The sequence below is a fragment of the Dermacentor silvarum genome, chromosome 5 (genome assembly GCF_013339745.2).
Source record: "Dermacentor silvarum isolate Dsil-2018 chromosome 5, BIME_Dsil_1.4, whole genome shotgun sequence".
Taxonomy (NCBI): domain Eukaryota; kingdom Metazoa; phylum Arthropoda; class Arachnida; order Ixodida; family Ixodidae; genus Dermacentor; species Dermacentor silvarum.
The window spans coordinates 154,202,262-154,218,930 of NC_051158.1; the positions used below are offsets into that span (position 1 = coordinate 154,202,262).

General features: G+C 47.1%; 1 protein-coding gene across 2 annotated transcripts in view; it reads left to right on the forward strand.

Annotated features, from left to right (window-relative positions):
* Positions 1-14,554: 14,554 nt before the first annotated feature.
* Positions 14,555-16,669, forward strand: part of LOC119453808 (uncharacterized) — a 117,416-nt gene continuing 115,301 nt past the window's right edge. For both annotated transcript variants that reach the window (XM_049668534.1, XM_049668535.1), the window contains exon 1: positions 14,555-14,697. In XM_049668534.1, the coding sequence (XP_049524491.1) occupies positions 14,593-14,697 (105 nt within the window). In that variant the 5' untranslated portion in view covers positions 14,555-14,592. The remainder of the gene's footprint in view (positions 14,698-16,669) is intronic.

Consider the following 16,669-nt stretch of genomic DNA (forward strand, 5'->3'; position numbering starts at 1 on the left):
TGAGTAGGTCGTGCGGAGCCATAGCGGCGCTCCCATGTGTTGTGCATGTTTGGACACAAGTGCTCCGTTCACTGATAAATTTTATCATGGCTTGTTTATTGCAAAATCTTTATAAAAGTTCTACGCTCCGCAAAAGTGTCATGTGCACCGCTATATAGGACGAACTGATTACTGTCACACAACAGAAGTTTAGCGAACCTATGATGATAAGGCGAGCGAAAAATGAGAGTGCTTCTGCGTTTTAGTTTCTACAGAGCATTCTAGTCTGCCTCATGCACGCACGCTTCATTTCGCTTCTAGCATATAATTGAGCATCGTTTCAGTCGACCTGCTGCAATCCAATGTTTTTTTTTTCAGAAGTTCATGAATCTCTTTTTGTAAACTTATCTTTAGTGGCCTTTTTTCGGGGGCTTCTGCTATTTTTCTCTCTTGATATACCGTGCGTTCTGCAAAGGTGCGCGTTTGCACAGTTTTCAGGGCATGTAAATAACTAAAATAGAATTTAACATATTCGTATTAAATTGTATCGCCCGACGTCTAAAAGAGACCGTGCCTTCCTGTTTGATAGATTGTCCCATTGTAAGGGGCGAAGGGCGCGGAATAATAAATCGACAACAGTGGAAAACAGGGCACAAGCGGCCACCCTCATAAAGCACAAGAATACATATGCGCGTGATAACATATGCAGCTTGCATCAGAATCAGCAACCTAAAGTCTATTTTATCACACAGTGACTCCAGTACTTTTTCCAGTTTTATTCCTTCATTTTGATTCAGCCAAGTTGACTTTGCTACCACACTTCTTATTTAACACCTGTAACTGAATCACCAATCACCTGTGCAACGTAATCAGTGAGGGGGATCAGGTCGGATTGATGCAATATAGCGGCTCACCATATTGCCACCGCCAAAACGCGTAATGCATGAGCCGTGTACTACAGCCAGCCTCCTCTCTCGTAGTTATGACTGCACCAGGTGAACCTTCAGCGGCGCCATCACGAAAACTACCCATGGCCTCTGAGTTGCGTACCGCGCCATTGCGTGGGAAAGAAAACCGTCATGTGTGAGATGTGTGCTGCACCTGGCTTCCTCTCCCTAGCTTCGATGCTGTTTGGTGATGATTTATTAGCATCCACGTTGAAACGGGGCGGTGACAAGCAGTCCACTAGCCTGTCTGAGTTAAACAGGCTTGCTTCTAACATGCCTTTCGTTCTAGTATTTTTGTATACGTTTTCTTAATCTTTTCTCTCCCTTAAAGCTTCTCCATTTACCTTGCACCGCTACCTATCCTTGCAACGTATCCGGCCATATCAATATCTTCCCTGCTTTCTTACCACCAATACTTTCAACGTACCTTGCTTATCTCGACTATTGATGGGTTATGCTTCTATCCAATTTAAATCCAAGTGCTTCTGAAATGTCTACGTTACCTACGGGTCTCACTCGGTGAACCTTTTCGCACTCCGTTAGGATGTACTGAATGGTCTCCGAATTTCTGCTGCAGCATACACATGCCTCAACTTGTTGCGAATATTTGCGCATGTATTTGTCCTTAGGCAACCAGCTCTCGCCTCATATTGCAAGGCAATGCCTTTGTGTCGTCGTACAGATTCCCACATCTAATTATAAACAGCGAAGCTGTTTAAGCCAGCCGTAATTCGCGGTGCGTAGCAAGAAACTAACAAGAAAGAAAATAAAATAACCTTTCCTGTCGAGGCGGGATTCGAACCTGCGTACTACCGGTCCCAAGGCGAGCGTCGTAATCACTAGGCTATACAGCCACGCCTGCAGAGCGTGCATTTTCCTTCCGCGTGGGGGATTGAGTTGCCAGTTCACCTTGCGCCCGGTCGCAAGATACGCATTTAGTGTCGCAGCTAAACGTCACCTCCCCTCCTTCCCTCCCATCCTCCCCACGGCCTTTCGCACGACCGGAGACGTCGTGTTTGCTCTCCACCGTGCGTTCACTCTTCGTGAAAGCGCGCGAGGGACGCGCGCTTTCACTCGCGCATACAGCATACGGCGCGCGGCGACTATTTTATCGCCGTTGGACATTACACGGAACTTCACGGCAACGACGACCACGACGGCAGGAATGCGCTTGGAGTGTCCATATGATTGCTATCGCAACAAAAAAATATGCAAGATTGAACCAACACGTTGTCCTGTCTCGACAACGGCTGACTGGATTTCATGTTTTTTTTTTCCAATGCCCGCTATATGTAATGATCAATAGAGCAAATGCCATTAGCATCTAGAAAAACGTAATGGTCGCTATATACTGGTGGAAAATTTTTATGAGCGCCGAGACAAATGCAAAATAAAAAGTTCCAATTGCAAAAGGTAACCTGTGGAAGATGTTAAGGCAGATATACGCGACTTATGCAGCCAGTCATGCAGGTGGCAAAGCCTGATATCTTATCAATCTACGGCCTTTTGTTGGTTGCGACATTTGAAGGGATGTGGTAATCAGATTTTGGTATAATTTGGTTCGGTTTATTTATTTATTTTTGACTTCCACACGAAAAGTTGCACACGCCCATGTTGTGTTGTTCGGATCAGTGAGATCGTAATCTTCAAACATCTAGGTCCAGGAGATGGGCGGGGGGGGGATGTTATATACCTGCGTAACTTTATGCGGCCAGAATATATTGGCCTAACTTACAAGCAATATATCAGGTTGAGAATTCTCTGTAGCGGCTTAAGTTGCGCACACTGCAGAGCACTCAGAATTAGCGCGCGCATTTGTTAGCCTGCGGCTTATTTGGCTGCGCATCATGCATCCTAGCGCACAAAATTTGATGCGATATTTTGTTGCAATTATCCCTTTTTAGCGCAGAAAACGCCCAAAGAGGACAGAAGAACGAACCTAAGAGGTGAGGAGGCGAGTCATCATATTTTTGCTTTGTACTATAAAACTTGTGCGTTTTTTTTCTGTATTTATAATGTAATACAAAATGCCATCATTATTTGTGCTGCTCGTGAAAAAGATGAAAAACAATGAAATATTTTTTACAACGGCCGATGTTATCACCAACTCCAACCCAGCAAATCCTTGAACGCTTGCAACCTCTGACAACAAGTTAACTGACTGATAACAAAACACCGAGGTGTGATTTCTAACCAATTCGGTTTATCGGAAAAAATTATTGACAAGTTTAGTTTTGCACAGACAACGACTTGATGCTGCATTCCAAATCCGGCCAAAACCAGAAGAAATTCCGGTCCAGGCTGAATATGGTCAGTGATGAGCGTATTAGAAATCATTTACAAAGCCGCGAGCTAAGTTTTTCAGCTCTAATACAACATTCAGTACTATTCAGGGACAAGGGAAATCGCTTAAGAACAATCGGATAAAATAAACCTTATAAATCATGAGATAAAATTGACGTCGTCGCTAACGTTGCAGCTGAGCGATGCCAAGTGATCTCACTGTCGACTCAACAATGATTGCAGCGCCACCACCTCCAGTGGTGCCCTACACGACATCGGCTGAATGCTGCTACATGTAAGAAAATCGCGTGTCCGCAGTTGTGTTTCGATGCCTGTCAAAAATCGTGCGTATGTTCTAGGCAGTTTTGACGTAGCCCATGTGTCCTCACGGTAATTCTGCTGAGAAAATAACGAGCGGCGCTTATGCGGAAGATCACGCAGCTGATGACGGAATATTGTGGTGCATTGTGGGGAACTCGACGAGCAAAACTTTCTGATGAGTGCTCTGAGAACATCTACATTCAAAATAGATACTATCTTTTTCGCAGATTCAGTGGTCACACAGCCATGGATCACAGAATCGCCATATCAATTGCCATAGCTTTTCTACAAAAAATGTGCACAAATTCAGCGCTGGTTCAACAAAGCTCGTGTCTTGGGACGGCCTGATCACCCTCGCTGATTACGCTGCATGGGTCATTCAGTTGCAGGTGGTATAGAAGTATGGTGGCAAAGTCAACTTGGCTGAGATGAGATGAAGCAATGGTGGCATCCAATATACCGCCACTATGTTGTAAAAGAGACTTCAAATTTATGACCTTTACATGACAGTTATATACTATTTCAACAAAACTTGTTGCTGGGTGAGTTGGTTCATACTACGAGGAAAACAAGTATACTGCGCAAGATTCAAACAGGGACGAAGTGAGGGACACGGACAAAAGCCGCTAGATATATACTATTATAACGCGCAAGTACTTGTTTTATGTGCGCGTGATAATAATACCAGGGCACTATGAAAGTGCGCGGCGCATGTTCCGCGTACATATTGTCACGGGTATAAATTATTTACAAGGTGTATTTACAGGAGATAGATAAACAGCAGCTGAGAATACAGAGACGCTGTTTCCACGAACAGCACTTCGTCCTCTTCTTCATCGTCAACATTGTCTGCTTTCCTACCGTAACACAACCCCCGGCGGAAAAAGCACCGTCCCGGTGCTTCAGATGGGGCCATCGGTAAGGGCATAATAGGGCTTAAGCTGAGAGACGTGTACGATGTCAGGTGATGTGGAACCGGGTGGCCCGACGGATGTCACTGGGATGATCTCATAGGTGACATTGGTCACTTGACGTAGAACGCGGTAAGGTCCTGTGTAGCACGGAAGGAGTTTCTCGGAGAGCACCACTCGTCGGCAAGGGGACCAAAGTAGTACGAGAGAGCCTGGTGAAAAGTATGTCTCACGATGGCGGCAATTGTAAGCGTGCTTTTGAGTTTCCTGCGACGCCAACAAACGAGAACGGGCAAGCTGGCGCGCATGTCAGCGTGGGCAATGGCGTCGTGGGCATACTGGGTCCAGGAATTCCGTACCAAGGGGAGCGAAGCGTCCAATGGTAATACAGGGTCACGACCGAAGAGCAAGTAAAAGGGGGAATACCCAGCAGTATCGTGGCCTGACGAATTATAGGCGAACGTGACATAGGGTAGCGCAATATCCCAGTCCTTGTGGTCGGGTGAAACGTATTTCGATAGCATGTCAGTGATGGTCCGATTAAGCTGCTCAGTAAGGCCGTTGGTCTGGGGATGATAGGAGGTAATGAGTTTGTGCTTGGTAGAACAGGAGTGTAGGATATCGGCTATGACTTGGGAGAGAAAAGTGCGGCCATGGTCGGTAAGGAGCTGTCGCGGGGTGCCATGGACTAAAATGATATCCCGGAGTAGGAAATCGGCTACGTCAGTCGCGCAGCTCGTGGGAAGCGCCCGAGTGATGGCGTAGCGCGTCGCGTAATCAGTAGCCACAGCGATCCACCTGTTGCCAGAGCTGGACTCTGGTAAAGGGCCAAGGAGATTCAAACCCACGCGGAAGAATGGCTCAGTTGGAATGGCGATCGGCTGTAAGTACCCGGCAGGAAGCATTGCTGGCTTTTTCGATGTTGGCAGGGCTTGCAAGCAGCTACGTATCGCCGTACGGAGCGTGCGAGGCCGGGCCAATAGAAGCGGCGGCGCACGCGGTCGTAACTGCGAGCAACCCCTAGATGTCCAGCAGTGGCTGCATCATGAAGATCCTGAAGCACGGTTAAGCGGAGGTGTTGGGGAGCGACAAATAGAAGGGGAGGACCGTCAGGGTGAAAATTGCGGCGGTACAATATCCCGTCGTTGAGGACGAAACACGGTAACGATGGATCAGTCAGAGCAGATTCCATTCGGTCAATGAGGGTCCTCAAGGTAGCGTCATGGAGTTGCTCTTGGGCCATGTCCAAAAGCTGGGAAATGGAAAGAACACTTGCGGAAGCATCCGTGACGGCGTTGGCGGGTGTGTGGACAGGGTAACGGGACAAGCAGTCAGCGTCATTGTGTAGGCGACCAGACCTATACAATACAGAATAGGAATACTCCTGTAACCGCAAAGCCCATCGTCCGAGCCTCCCTGTGGGATCTTTTAACGTCGAAAGCCAACAGAGGGCGTGGTGGTCCGTTACAATAGTAAAGGGCCTGCCGTATCAATAGGGACGGAATTTCCCTACTGCCCACACAAGTGCCAAACATTCGTGCTCGGTAATAGAGTAATTCCGCTCCGCAGGTGACAAAATACAGCTAGCCTACGCGATAACACGTTCACGGCCATGCTGAACATGTGCCAAGATGGCACCGATGCCGTGGCCACTGGCATCCGTGCGCAGCTCTTTAGGGGCTGACGTGTCGAAGTGTCCTAGAATCGGCGGGTGGTGATCGAGTATGGTGGTAAGGCGAGAAAAGGCGGCGGCCTCAGAGTATCCCCCATGAAAACCGCACACTTTTCTTCAGAAGATCTGTCAGAGGGCGTGTTATGGTGGCAAAACTTTTAACAAAGCGGCCGAAGTAAGAGCAAAGGCCCATGAAACTTCGGACATATTTTGCGGACTGTGGGACAGGAAACTCTTTTACGGCGCGAATTTTCTCCGGGTCCGGTCGGATGCCAGACGCATTGACATGTCCAAGGACTCTAATTTCACGGTGGCCGAAGTTACATTTCTTCGAGTTGAGCTGTAGACCGGCCTTGCGAAAAACAGAAAGTACAGCTGAAAGGCGCTCAAGGTGTGTGCTGGATGTGGGCGAGAACACAATAACATCATCTAGGTAGCAGAGACAAGTCGACCACTTAAATCCTTGGAGTAATGAGTCCATCATACGCTCAAAGGTAGCCGGAGCGTTGCAGAGCCCAAAAGGAATAACCTTGAAGTGGTAAAGACCATCAGGCGTTGTAAGGCGGTCTTTTCACGATTGAGATAATCCACAGCGATTTGCCAATACCCGGACCATAGGTCGATGAATCAAAAATACTGTGCCCCGTATAGGCAATCAAGGGCGTCATCTATACGAAGTAGTGGGTAGACGTCCTTCTTCGTGATGCGGTTGAGGTGCCGGTAGTCGACGCAGAATCTTCATGTGCCGCCCTTCTTTTTTACCAGCACAACAGGTGACGCCCAGGGACTTGACGACGGCTCAATGATGTCTTTCGCGAGCATGTTGTCTACTTCCGTTTTGATGACTTCGCGCTCCGCAGCTGAAACCCGGTAGGGTCGCCGATGGATGGGAGGATTATCGCCTGTATGTATACGGTGTTTGACAAGTGACGTCTGGCCTAAGGGACGGTTCTTCAGGTCGAATATGTCCTCGCACGAAACCAATAAACTGTAGAGCTGGTCAGCCTCCACAGGTCTGAGATTCGGGGCCATCAATGTCGTGGTCAGTGCAAGTGGCAGACCGGAAAGGTTCACAGGACGCGTCGATGGCAAAAGTCTCAGCGCAGTGAACTTCTAAAGCAGTGATCGTAGCCAGGGTGATATCTTTAGGCAGAATTTGCTTTGTGAGCCAGAAATTTACCACAGGGAGATACGTGCGATTGTGTGTGACTCTCAGTATTGTATGCGGGACAGTAACATTGTGGCTGAGAACGATGGCAGTTATAGGAGCGGAGATGTAATCACGATCGGGAACTGGCGTAGATGGCGCCATTTCGATGTATGTCAAGGTGTGTGATGGAACGGGAACAAAATCAATCGGTCTTAGGCGAATTTCGTGAGGTGTCGGAGGATCATCCAGCAGAGGCAGGGCAAGACGCACAGTACTTGAACAATCGATGAGCGCTGAATGGGCAGAGAGTAAGTCGAGGCCTAGTATGAGGTCATGGGGCATTAGTCAAGCACAGTGAAAAGGACGACAGTTTGGCGGCCAGAAATGCTCACACTTGCAGTACACAGTCCGATCCCTGCTACCGAGCTGCCGTCGGCGATTCGTACGACTCGAGTAACGGCAGGCGTACCAACTTTCCTTAAATGGCGGCGAAGGCGGCTGGTCATAATCGACATGTGCGCTCCGGTATCTATGAGTGCTGTGACGGGTGTACCATCAACGTGGACGTCAAGAAGGTTACGTCTCGTAAACAGCGTCAAAGGAGGATTTTGCGGCGAATTCGACATTGCAGCACTACCCCGAGGTGCCGCATTGCCTAGTTTTCCGGCTGGGATGGTCCTGGGTAGGTCGGCGAGGGCGAGCGGTGAAGCTGGGGCGCACGTGGCTGGCGACGTTGAGGCGAGTGTGAGCGAGTATTACGGCGAGGAGAGGTAGCGGCGTCGGAAGCGTCGTAGAAGCGACGGGGTGAAGAACTGCGGGGCGAACTTGAATTCCAGAATGTGTTTTGAGGCGGGGACGGCCAACGGCTGCGGCAGTGACGGGAAACATGACCGATTCGGCCACAGCAGAAACAGATCGGCCTGTCATCAGGTGTACGCCAGTCCGATGGATTCCGCGCACTGTAGGGATAACGGGCACTGTAGGGTGGACTGTGATAGGACCGAGGCAGAGGAGCAGGGCCGGTGTCAGGACGACTCAAAGAGCAGGCGCTGGGGAGACCCATATTGGCAATCCCCTGGCGAACCACGGACTGGATCAGCGATATTGTCTCAGCAGTATTGGTCAAACACGTCTGTTGAGGCGAGACAGGAAACGCTGCTTCGAGTTCGCGGCGCGGGACGTGGTCGGCTACCTGCTCCTTGATGACATATAGCAGAGCGGGCGCCAATGGAGAACTCGACGGGCCGTGTGTAAGCGGCATCAGCGAAAGCTGACGGGCAACTTCTTCATGGACGAACTCCTTGATCTGTGCTAACAGTGAAGTGTCATCCGGGGCAACAGCCAAGCTCGACATTGAAGTGGCCTGTGGAAGAGATTGGCGGGTGGCTACGCGTTGTTTGCGTAGCTCATCGAAGCTTTGGCACATACTGACGAATTCTGACTCTGTTTTCGGGGTTTTCGCCTGCAGCATCTGGAAGGCGTCGTCTTCAATGCCCTTTAAGATGTGCCTGATCTTCTCGGCATCAGCCACTGTGGCGTCAACGCGGTAACAGGGGTCCACAACATCTATGTAATTGGTATATGTCTCCCCGCTTTGTTGTGCACGACCACGCAAACGTTGCTCGGCACGAAGCTTGCGAACGGCGGGGCGCCCGAATACCTCCGTTACGCTAGCTTTGAAGGCCGCCCACATCGTGAGATCACGTTCGTGGTTTCGGTGCCACACCCTGGCGACACCGCTCAAGTAAAACGACACGTAATTCCGCTTTTGGGTGTCGTCCCAGTGGTTGTGGGTGCTCACCCGGTCGTATTCAGGGGCCAGTCTTCTATGTCATGATCATCTGTACCACTGAAGATGGGTGTGTCGCGTTGACGTAACGGGCCAGGGCAGACCAATGTAGGCACCGAGGCAGCGGCTTGTGGTTGTGGCGGTCCTTCTTCCGGCATAATGAAGACAGGCTGTAGTGCCCGGTTGCGAAGTTCCAGATTTCCGGTTGTACCCAGCACTTCCACCAATTGTAAAGGAGGTTTATTTAGGTCGTAGGGCAGCACCGAGAAACGCAGCACCAACAGGTAGGGCGTAGCCAGAGGGCGAACTGTTTACGAGCCACGCGATCGCAACGGGGCTGTTCAGCGTGCCGATCTTCTTCCTCACAGTTCATAAATGTTTTCCCTTGTCGCTGAATAGTACTAACTGTCGTATTAGAGAGAAAAAAAATTGCTCGAGACTTGTAAAGGATTTAGCAACGGAATATATGATCCATGTAAAGTAATCAGCGAGGGTGATCAGGCCGAAGACAGTGTCTCCAACGAGCATTATCAAACCAGTGCTGAAATTGCGCACCCTGCAAATAAAAGATTTATTCATTGCATTATAAGCCATAGTAATGAGTTAAAGAAATAGGTCCAGGTGGTATTGGCAGGATATATGAGTGCGCACATGGGGGATTTCAACGGATATAGTGATTAAAACGGTTCTCTAGTGCTATACCTGTGTGATGAACAGAACCTTATAGTAGTTCAGAAGGGTGTAAGTGTCACGGCCCGGTAACATGACAATCCGGAAACAGACAGTCGTGAGCCACTACGCCTTAGTCTCTGAAACGGTCTACGAATGACCAGACCAAATGATGATTGAATAAAATTGCCAAGATAGCCTGTACAGAGATGATAAACATTTAACTTTAGAATATAATACAGCTACTAACGCAAAACCAAACCAATGGCAGCAGAATTTCTAAACATGAATGAAGAGCAAATAACATAGCTCGCAAAAACACAGAGAAGAAAATTTGGGCTTTTCCTACAGCAGCCTGGGAATATAAGGTACTGGTAGACGTTATGCAGCAGGAAATAAGACACACACGGAAATTAAAAAAAGTGTTGGATTGGAAAGAGCGAACCACGTAAGTGGTAGAACAAGGGAATAAAGCGCATAAGCAGACGTCTATGGATCATCGAGAAACCAAAATGTTGGGATGCCACAGCATGCCTTGGCATGCCTTTGGCATGCGCTGCCACAGCGCATGCCTTTTATGTTAAATATTCTCAGACTGAAATAATAAAAGTACAAAACACAAACAGAAACCTGAAAAATATGCAAATTTTCTGTGCGGCTGTGCAATATCTCTGGGATCACCCTGCGCGAAAGGCCGCATTTCTACCAGAAAGCTCGCCTTCGTGCATAGCGTTCACCACCAGTGTTTCCCGGTAACCATTACGGTTGCTTAAGCTGCAGTTGTCGGGATGCGTGAGAAGCAGTCAGGGATCTTTGAATGCTATCGCGTTTTAATGTGCACGCCATATGAAAAAAAAAAGTTTCTGTGGGATATCCGCGATGCTTTTCGGAAATTATTCAGAAAAGCTGCTGCTAAAGTCTATAAATGTATTCCATGCATCTTGTAGCAGTAACTTCATGGTATATATTGCAGTACAATGTCAGGTTTTCCCATTCACATGAACGTAATAATAAATAATTAATATTCTGAATAATATATAGTGTGTACCATTTGGAACCAACTCGGAGGCTATCAGAGACAGGAAACCACATTATTGTGAAGGATTCAAAATTTTGTGTGAATAGTCATTGCGATCTACAAGTGGTCCAACAAGAAAAACGAAAATTATATAAGCTGAGTAACTGACAAATCAAATGTTTCCATGAAAAAGAGCAAACACTGGGATCGTAGCAGAAGTGACCCAAGTTGGTCTCAAATGTGTTCATTGAAAAGAGTAACATACAATGGCGCATACCCAGGGGCCATGTTGTCGTCAAGGGAGTTATTGTTGAGTGGTACATACCCAGTGGTACATACGGAGGGACTGAAGTTGGCGGCAGAAATGATAATTGAAGCAACGCACGCAGTAGTGTTACATATCCAGTGACCCAAGTTCGTATAACAACTGGTTTTCTACGCGGGCCATTCAGAACAGCAGCCTTACACTCTACACATTAGAGCGCGGACTACAGATTGTACCAAGTGGAAAGGAAAACGGTTAGGCGTGGACAAACCGACAGACATACCACAATCTGGGTGAAGTTCTCAAAGATGGTTAACCACATTAAAACACTCTGCACCTGCACTTATCAGAACTGTGTCGGGTTACTTGCATTATCTTAATCATTAATGTTGCCGCAGAACTTTTCTCACGATGACTGTCCACGGTAATGCGTTAGCATTCAATCAATATAGCGACGCAGCGCATTGCCACCGCCGAAAGGAGTTGTGCATGAGGCATTTACTGCAGCGGGAATCCTCTTTCGCGCGTACCTAAGAACACTCTGCGCCTTATAGCGCCGCCACTGTGAAGGCTGCGCGTTGCATCCGAATTGCATGGTGCACCGGTGTGTGTGAACGCCAAGAAACGCGTTATGCGGCAACCGGACACCTCTATCGCGCTTCAAACCTGGAAGCGCTGCATCCTCTAGTGGCACTGCCGAGAAGTGCGCGCGTGGCTCGCCGGTGCCTGCGAACGTTCATTCAAGACCAGCACAAACCTACTGGCCCGTTCTCAGTGACACAAGTTGGCATCAGAGATGTTCTCATTGGAGACCAGCACACACAGAGTGAAACATACTAATTACTCAAAGTAGGCGTCCATCAGTTTCCTCGAACTGCGGTACCTGCCCAGTCCCTCATCTACAGTGATCCATGTCCGCGTGAAACAGGTTTTTGAAGAGCGAGACGTATGTACATTTTTCCACGCATATAGGGACCCAAGTTAGTGCGTGGGTTTGTTTCAAATCCTGTGGCCTTAGCACAGCAGCCCGACGCGCTACCAATTGGACTAATGATTACTCAGTTACCCAAGTAGGCGGTTAAATGGCCACATACATACAGGCATAGCGCCAGGAAAGTGCTTGAAGTACTTTTAGGAAGCTCACGCATAATAAACATTATTGCATATAGCCAAGTACATGGTCATTATGAGACAGATTGCTCATTCAATAACAATATCAATCATCTTCAAAGGATGCATGTGCTACCACTTTTTTGTCACTGAAAACTGGCAAATTCCCGGTGACCTAAGTTGACGCGAAGTAAGTACATTGTAGAGCAGCACATACCCATTGACCGAAGTTCGTCCGACGGCTGCTTTTGAATCCGGTTCCTTCAGCACAGCAGCCTGGTGCTGTGCATTAGACAATAGGCTGCCTAGTGAACAAGGTTGGTTTGAAAGAGATTAGCCGAACACAAATGGACACACGAACATACAAACAGACATGCCACAAAGTGGGTGAAGAGTCAAAAAATGGCAAATGCATTAAAACAGCGCTTGACAATTTGGCTGAGGAGCGGGACTCGCAGACATCTACATTAGATGTGAAAAAATAGTTATCTCCCTCCCACGCGCCAGAGCAATAACATCTTAAGGCGAAAGCCCTATATGTCTCATGAGTCAGTCAATCTTGAGCGAAAACTTGTCGACGACCCGAAAGGTACAAAAATGCTACGAACACTCGACCTTTGGTGGGAGTTACACCCACGAGCAGAGGTGGGAGGCGAACCCACGAATTTTGGTGTTAATGAAGCGAAGTTGTTTAAGACACAATTAATAAGAATGGTGTTATATAACGCACTCAAACACACCACTTGGATGAGAGTCGCACGCTCGACCTTAGGAATTAGGATGGATGACTAAGCGAAGTAGACTAAGCGAATTAAGGGGATGTGTGCGTCATGTGTCCGCTTTAATGCATCGGCTCTCAGGCATTCGCCTTCAAGTCGTGTTGGGGAAAAAGCCGATTTTTTTATGTAAGTATTAAGACGTGCTACGAATGAAGCAACACCCTGAAAACCATGTGAAATACCACTTAAAACTATTAGTGGGACATTGTACTACTTGAGAAAGGTTGTCTTCGAGCAGCCACTCAGCTCGCGGAGTTCACGGATCCGGAGCTAATAAGGTGTGCACCACAAAGCTCTTGCGTTAAATTGCGCATTTAGGTGGTGGCGTGGTGGCGTCCACATCGACACGGGGCCCTCTCGCCGCTTATTAGGATGGTTAAGCTTTATATGATGACTTTGTACCGGCAGCGACCATCGTATAATGGTTTTCGCAGAATATGGACTACTTGGGTGACCTAGGGAAACACGCTGTGCTGCTTACTAGTTGAGCATGATAGATCGGAAACATACAACGGATAAATCGGAAACTTCTAATCGGATGATCTATCCAATCGGAAGTTTATCCTGATCCTTATCTTCAAGGAAACATAGAGGTCAGGTGAACTTGCGATGACGTCCACCTATGCGGGAAGGCCGCTTGAGTGGTTGACGGGGCGCCAATGAGTGCAGGTAAATACTGGCCCTGAAAGAGTAGTGCGAGCACGTTAAGTGTGGTGCGAAAAACAAGTGCGACCGCATATTGTTGCCAGACATTCTTAGCCGAGCTCCGGCGGCCCTAGGTCGAAGAATACGCCGCAGCTTCCACAGAATGTTCTTCTCAAAAGACATAAGGATGGCTTTCAACTTACTAAGATAACAATGAGGCAAGGCGTTTACCATACCCGACACTGCGCACCGGCTTATACCCTGTCTTAGCCTCATTCAGGGCGGAGGAGAGTGAACTATGCGCGCATAAAAATGCTGCTAAGAAAATGCTGTCACCTTGTCGAAGCATCGGCTGAAGGTAGATTTTTCGCAATAAGTGGACCAATCAAAGCTCATAAAAATGTGCCCTACCTTCACACAGGCACCTACACACACTAACAAACAAACCATTACACAAACAGACATGGAAGGCAACCTCACCAAGCTGTAAACTCTATTTCCCAGAGGTTTGGCGAGAACAAACACAGGGGACTAACAATCACTAACGGCAGCACATACAACCACAAACGTCGCACTTATGCGCGCTTCGAAGTATAATTGGTTATTATTGCAAAAATTCAAACAGTGGATGGAGCGCAAAAATGGGTAGATTGAGTTTTGTTTTCGCCAGCATACTTTTTAAAGTAGTGCTACCTTTAATGAATCCATCCAGCAAAGCTCGGAATTCTTGTTGTTTTGCCAGGCGTATAGAAAAGGTATTGCAAATTTTCGCCTACTAAAACGTTCGAATAAAAAAGTAGACGTTTAAATGTCTATACTGCCACAATAAAATAGCATTCGTTCTCATTGTTCAAGAGAGGTGACAACTGTCGTAATGGTCGACACTTGTTGATAAATTGCATATTTAACTGCTGCCATGTTCAATTTAACAATTGGTTGCTGTACTTTCCGCACCATTCCTTGTAACGGTATATTTTATAAAAGGCAAGAGCGTATGCTGCTGAAAATATTCTCAACCCAAAATCAGACATATACGACTACAGGAAGCAGCCCAATGGGTGTTCTTCCACCACATCGGTCGCGCAAGTTTACTTTCGTGTTTTTGATTCTTCTTGTTCATGGCGGAGACTGCAATGCGACTTTTGAAGACCTGCTAACTGTAAGATCATGGTGGATCTTTCTTGTTTTTGTTGTACTGCTACAAATTGTTATTGCATGATGATAAGCCTTATTCCACTAAACATCACTGTAGTGAAATAGTTTTCGCAGACTTGTCAATTGCTTCGTTCTGCCTTAATCGTATCTACCCTTCGAACGTCGGCAAGTACCGTACACTAATACTCATGGTGTTTTATGGCCTATACTTCCTATTTCACATAATTGGTCATCGAGCCATCCCTTAAGTTTCGGTACTTCAAAAAGGGCGCAACTTATGGCTTCCCCATGGCTAATTTTATGCGTCCCATTAAGATGGTCTACCGCTAATTTAAGGCAGGACTTCCTGTCACTTTCTTAGGTCGAGTACATTGACCTCAATTGTTTAATTGCCTGAATAAACCCTTCAACATTTACGTCTTTCTCCAAGTGGCATAGAGCACAACAATGCAGCACAATGTAATAGTTGTCAGCCCGCTGCTGAGACTACTTGGCCTATAAATGCAGGTTATTTGTGGATATAACATTAAGCTTAGTTGGAGCTTTTCTGTTCAGGAGGCCAAGAATACTGGTATATTCCTCCCTTGCATTGTGCGCTGCCACTATACTTGCGCATGGTCAATCGCCAATTGAAATAATTAAATCTCGGGCTCTCCAAGGCTTTTCTTCTTCCATTCATAAAATCTACGCTCACCAATTCGGAGCGTCTAACCGTGTGTTTCCACAGACCTAGCTCATTCGGTCATGGAAGATGCTTCGCCTTGTTTATCTGACGCGAATGACTGGCGTTCACATAATCATTTACATATTCTGTCATGTTCTCCCAAGTGAATATCTGCAAAACCTTATTGCAAGTGCGCTAATTCTCTCCGAAGTGAGCCGCGTTATGAAACAGGTGGAATACTTTCAGTATGATTGTTTCTTGCTCCATCAACTTGCCATTCTCAAACTGAGGGTCGTTAGATCCTTCGCAAAATTTTGAAAAATTTATAATTTTTTATATTTACATTCTCGAACGAGTCAAGGTATCTACATCTGTCAAGTCGCTGCCCGTACAGTGAAGTACTTAAAAGTCTAACTACTGAAATTTGTTTGCCCAACGGGGATAGCGTGCATCCAAGCTCTGATAGGTTCAGAATAGAAGTCAGTGTGTGGTGGTCTGTATGAACTATCAACTTTTTTTCAATGATGCATGATCGGAAGTAGCGCAAAATCAATAGAACTGCGAAGTCTTCTTTTTTGGTCGACTGAGAGAAAACAATGTATAGGAATGTAATATTACTACTTGACATTAGTGGCTGGGAGGAGAACTACGGTTGTGTTGTATAGGACTGACCATGCGACACAAATTGAGGCGGACGTAGCGGCGACGCCACTAGGTGACACAACGTGTCCGTAAAGAAGCGTTAGAAAGAAGCCCTGCTTTATAAACATCACTCGTTTCGGCGGTAGCAATACTATGTGCTGTTACGTAGATTCACTGCTAATTTCATTAACGTCAGTGGTCATCCTGAAATGCTTGGCGTGAACGTTTTTATAATACACCGACAACTAAGAATTTCCCTTACCACCGTTTTCATTTACCCCGTTTTAACCAAGACTTCAAAGTTCATTTGACGCCACATGGCGGATTTCTTTCACCCTTGTTTGCCTACCAGGCGAACTGAAATCTACTTCCTTTCACTTCCATGGCCTTCATTGTGAGCAGAACATACACCCTTCCGATTTTCTGAAAACATATTGAGCGCGTGTCCACTGCACGGAATGTCAGCATCTTACAGCTGCGAGGAGCGGCGAGATGGGAGAACGCTTGTGCTCGAGCGCGCGAAGCAATGTACTGCTTGAATCCCATCTGCTACGTTGTTAGTTTCAAGATCGCACACGCCCGGCATTTGTTATGTGCGACGCCCCATAGCGCACAGCTGCAAATACTTAGGCAACGCAGCTACAGACATTTACAATCATTGTGTCTGCTT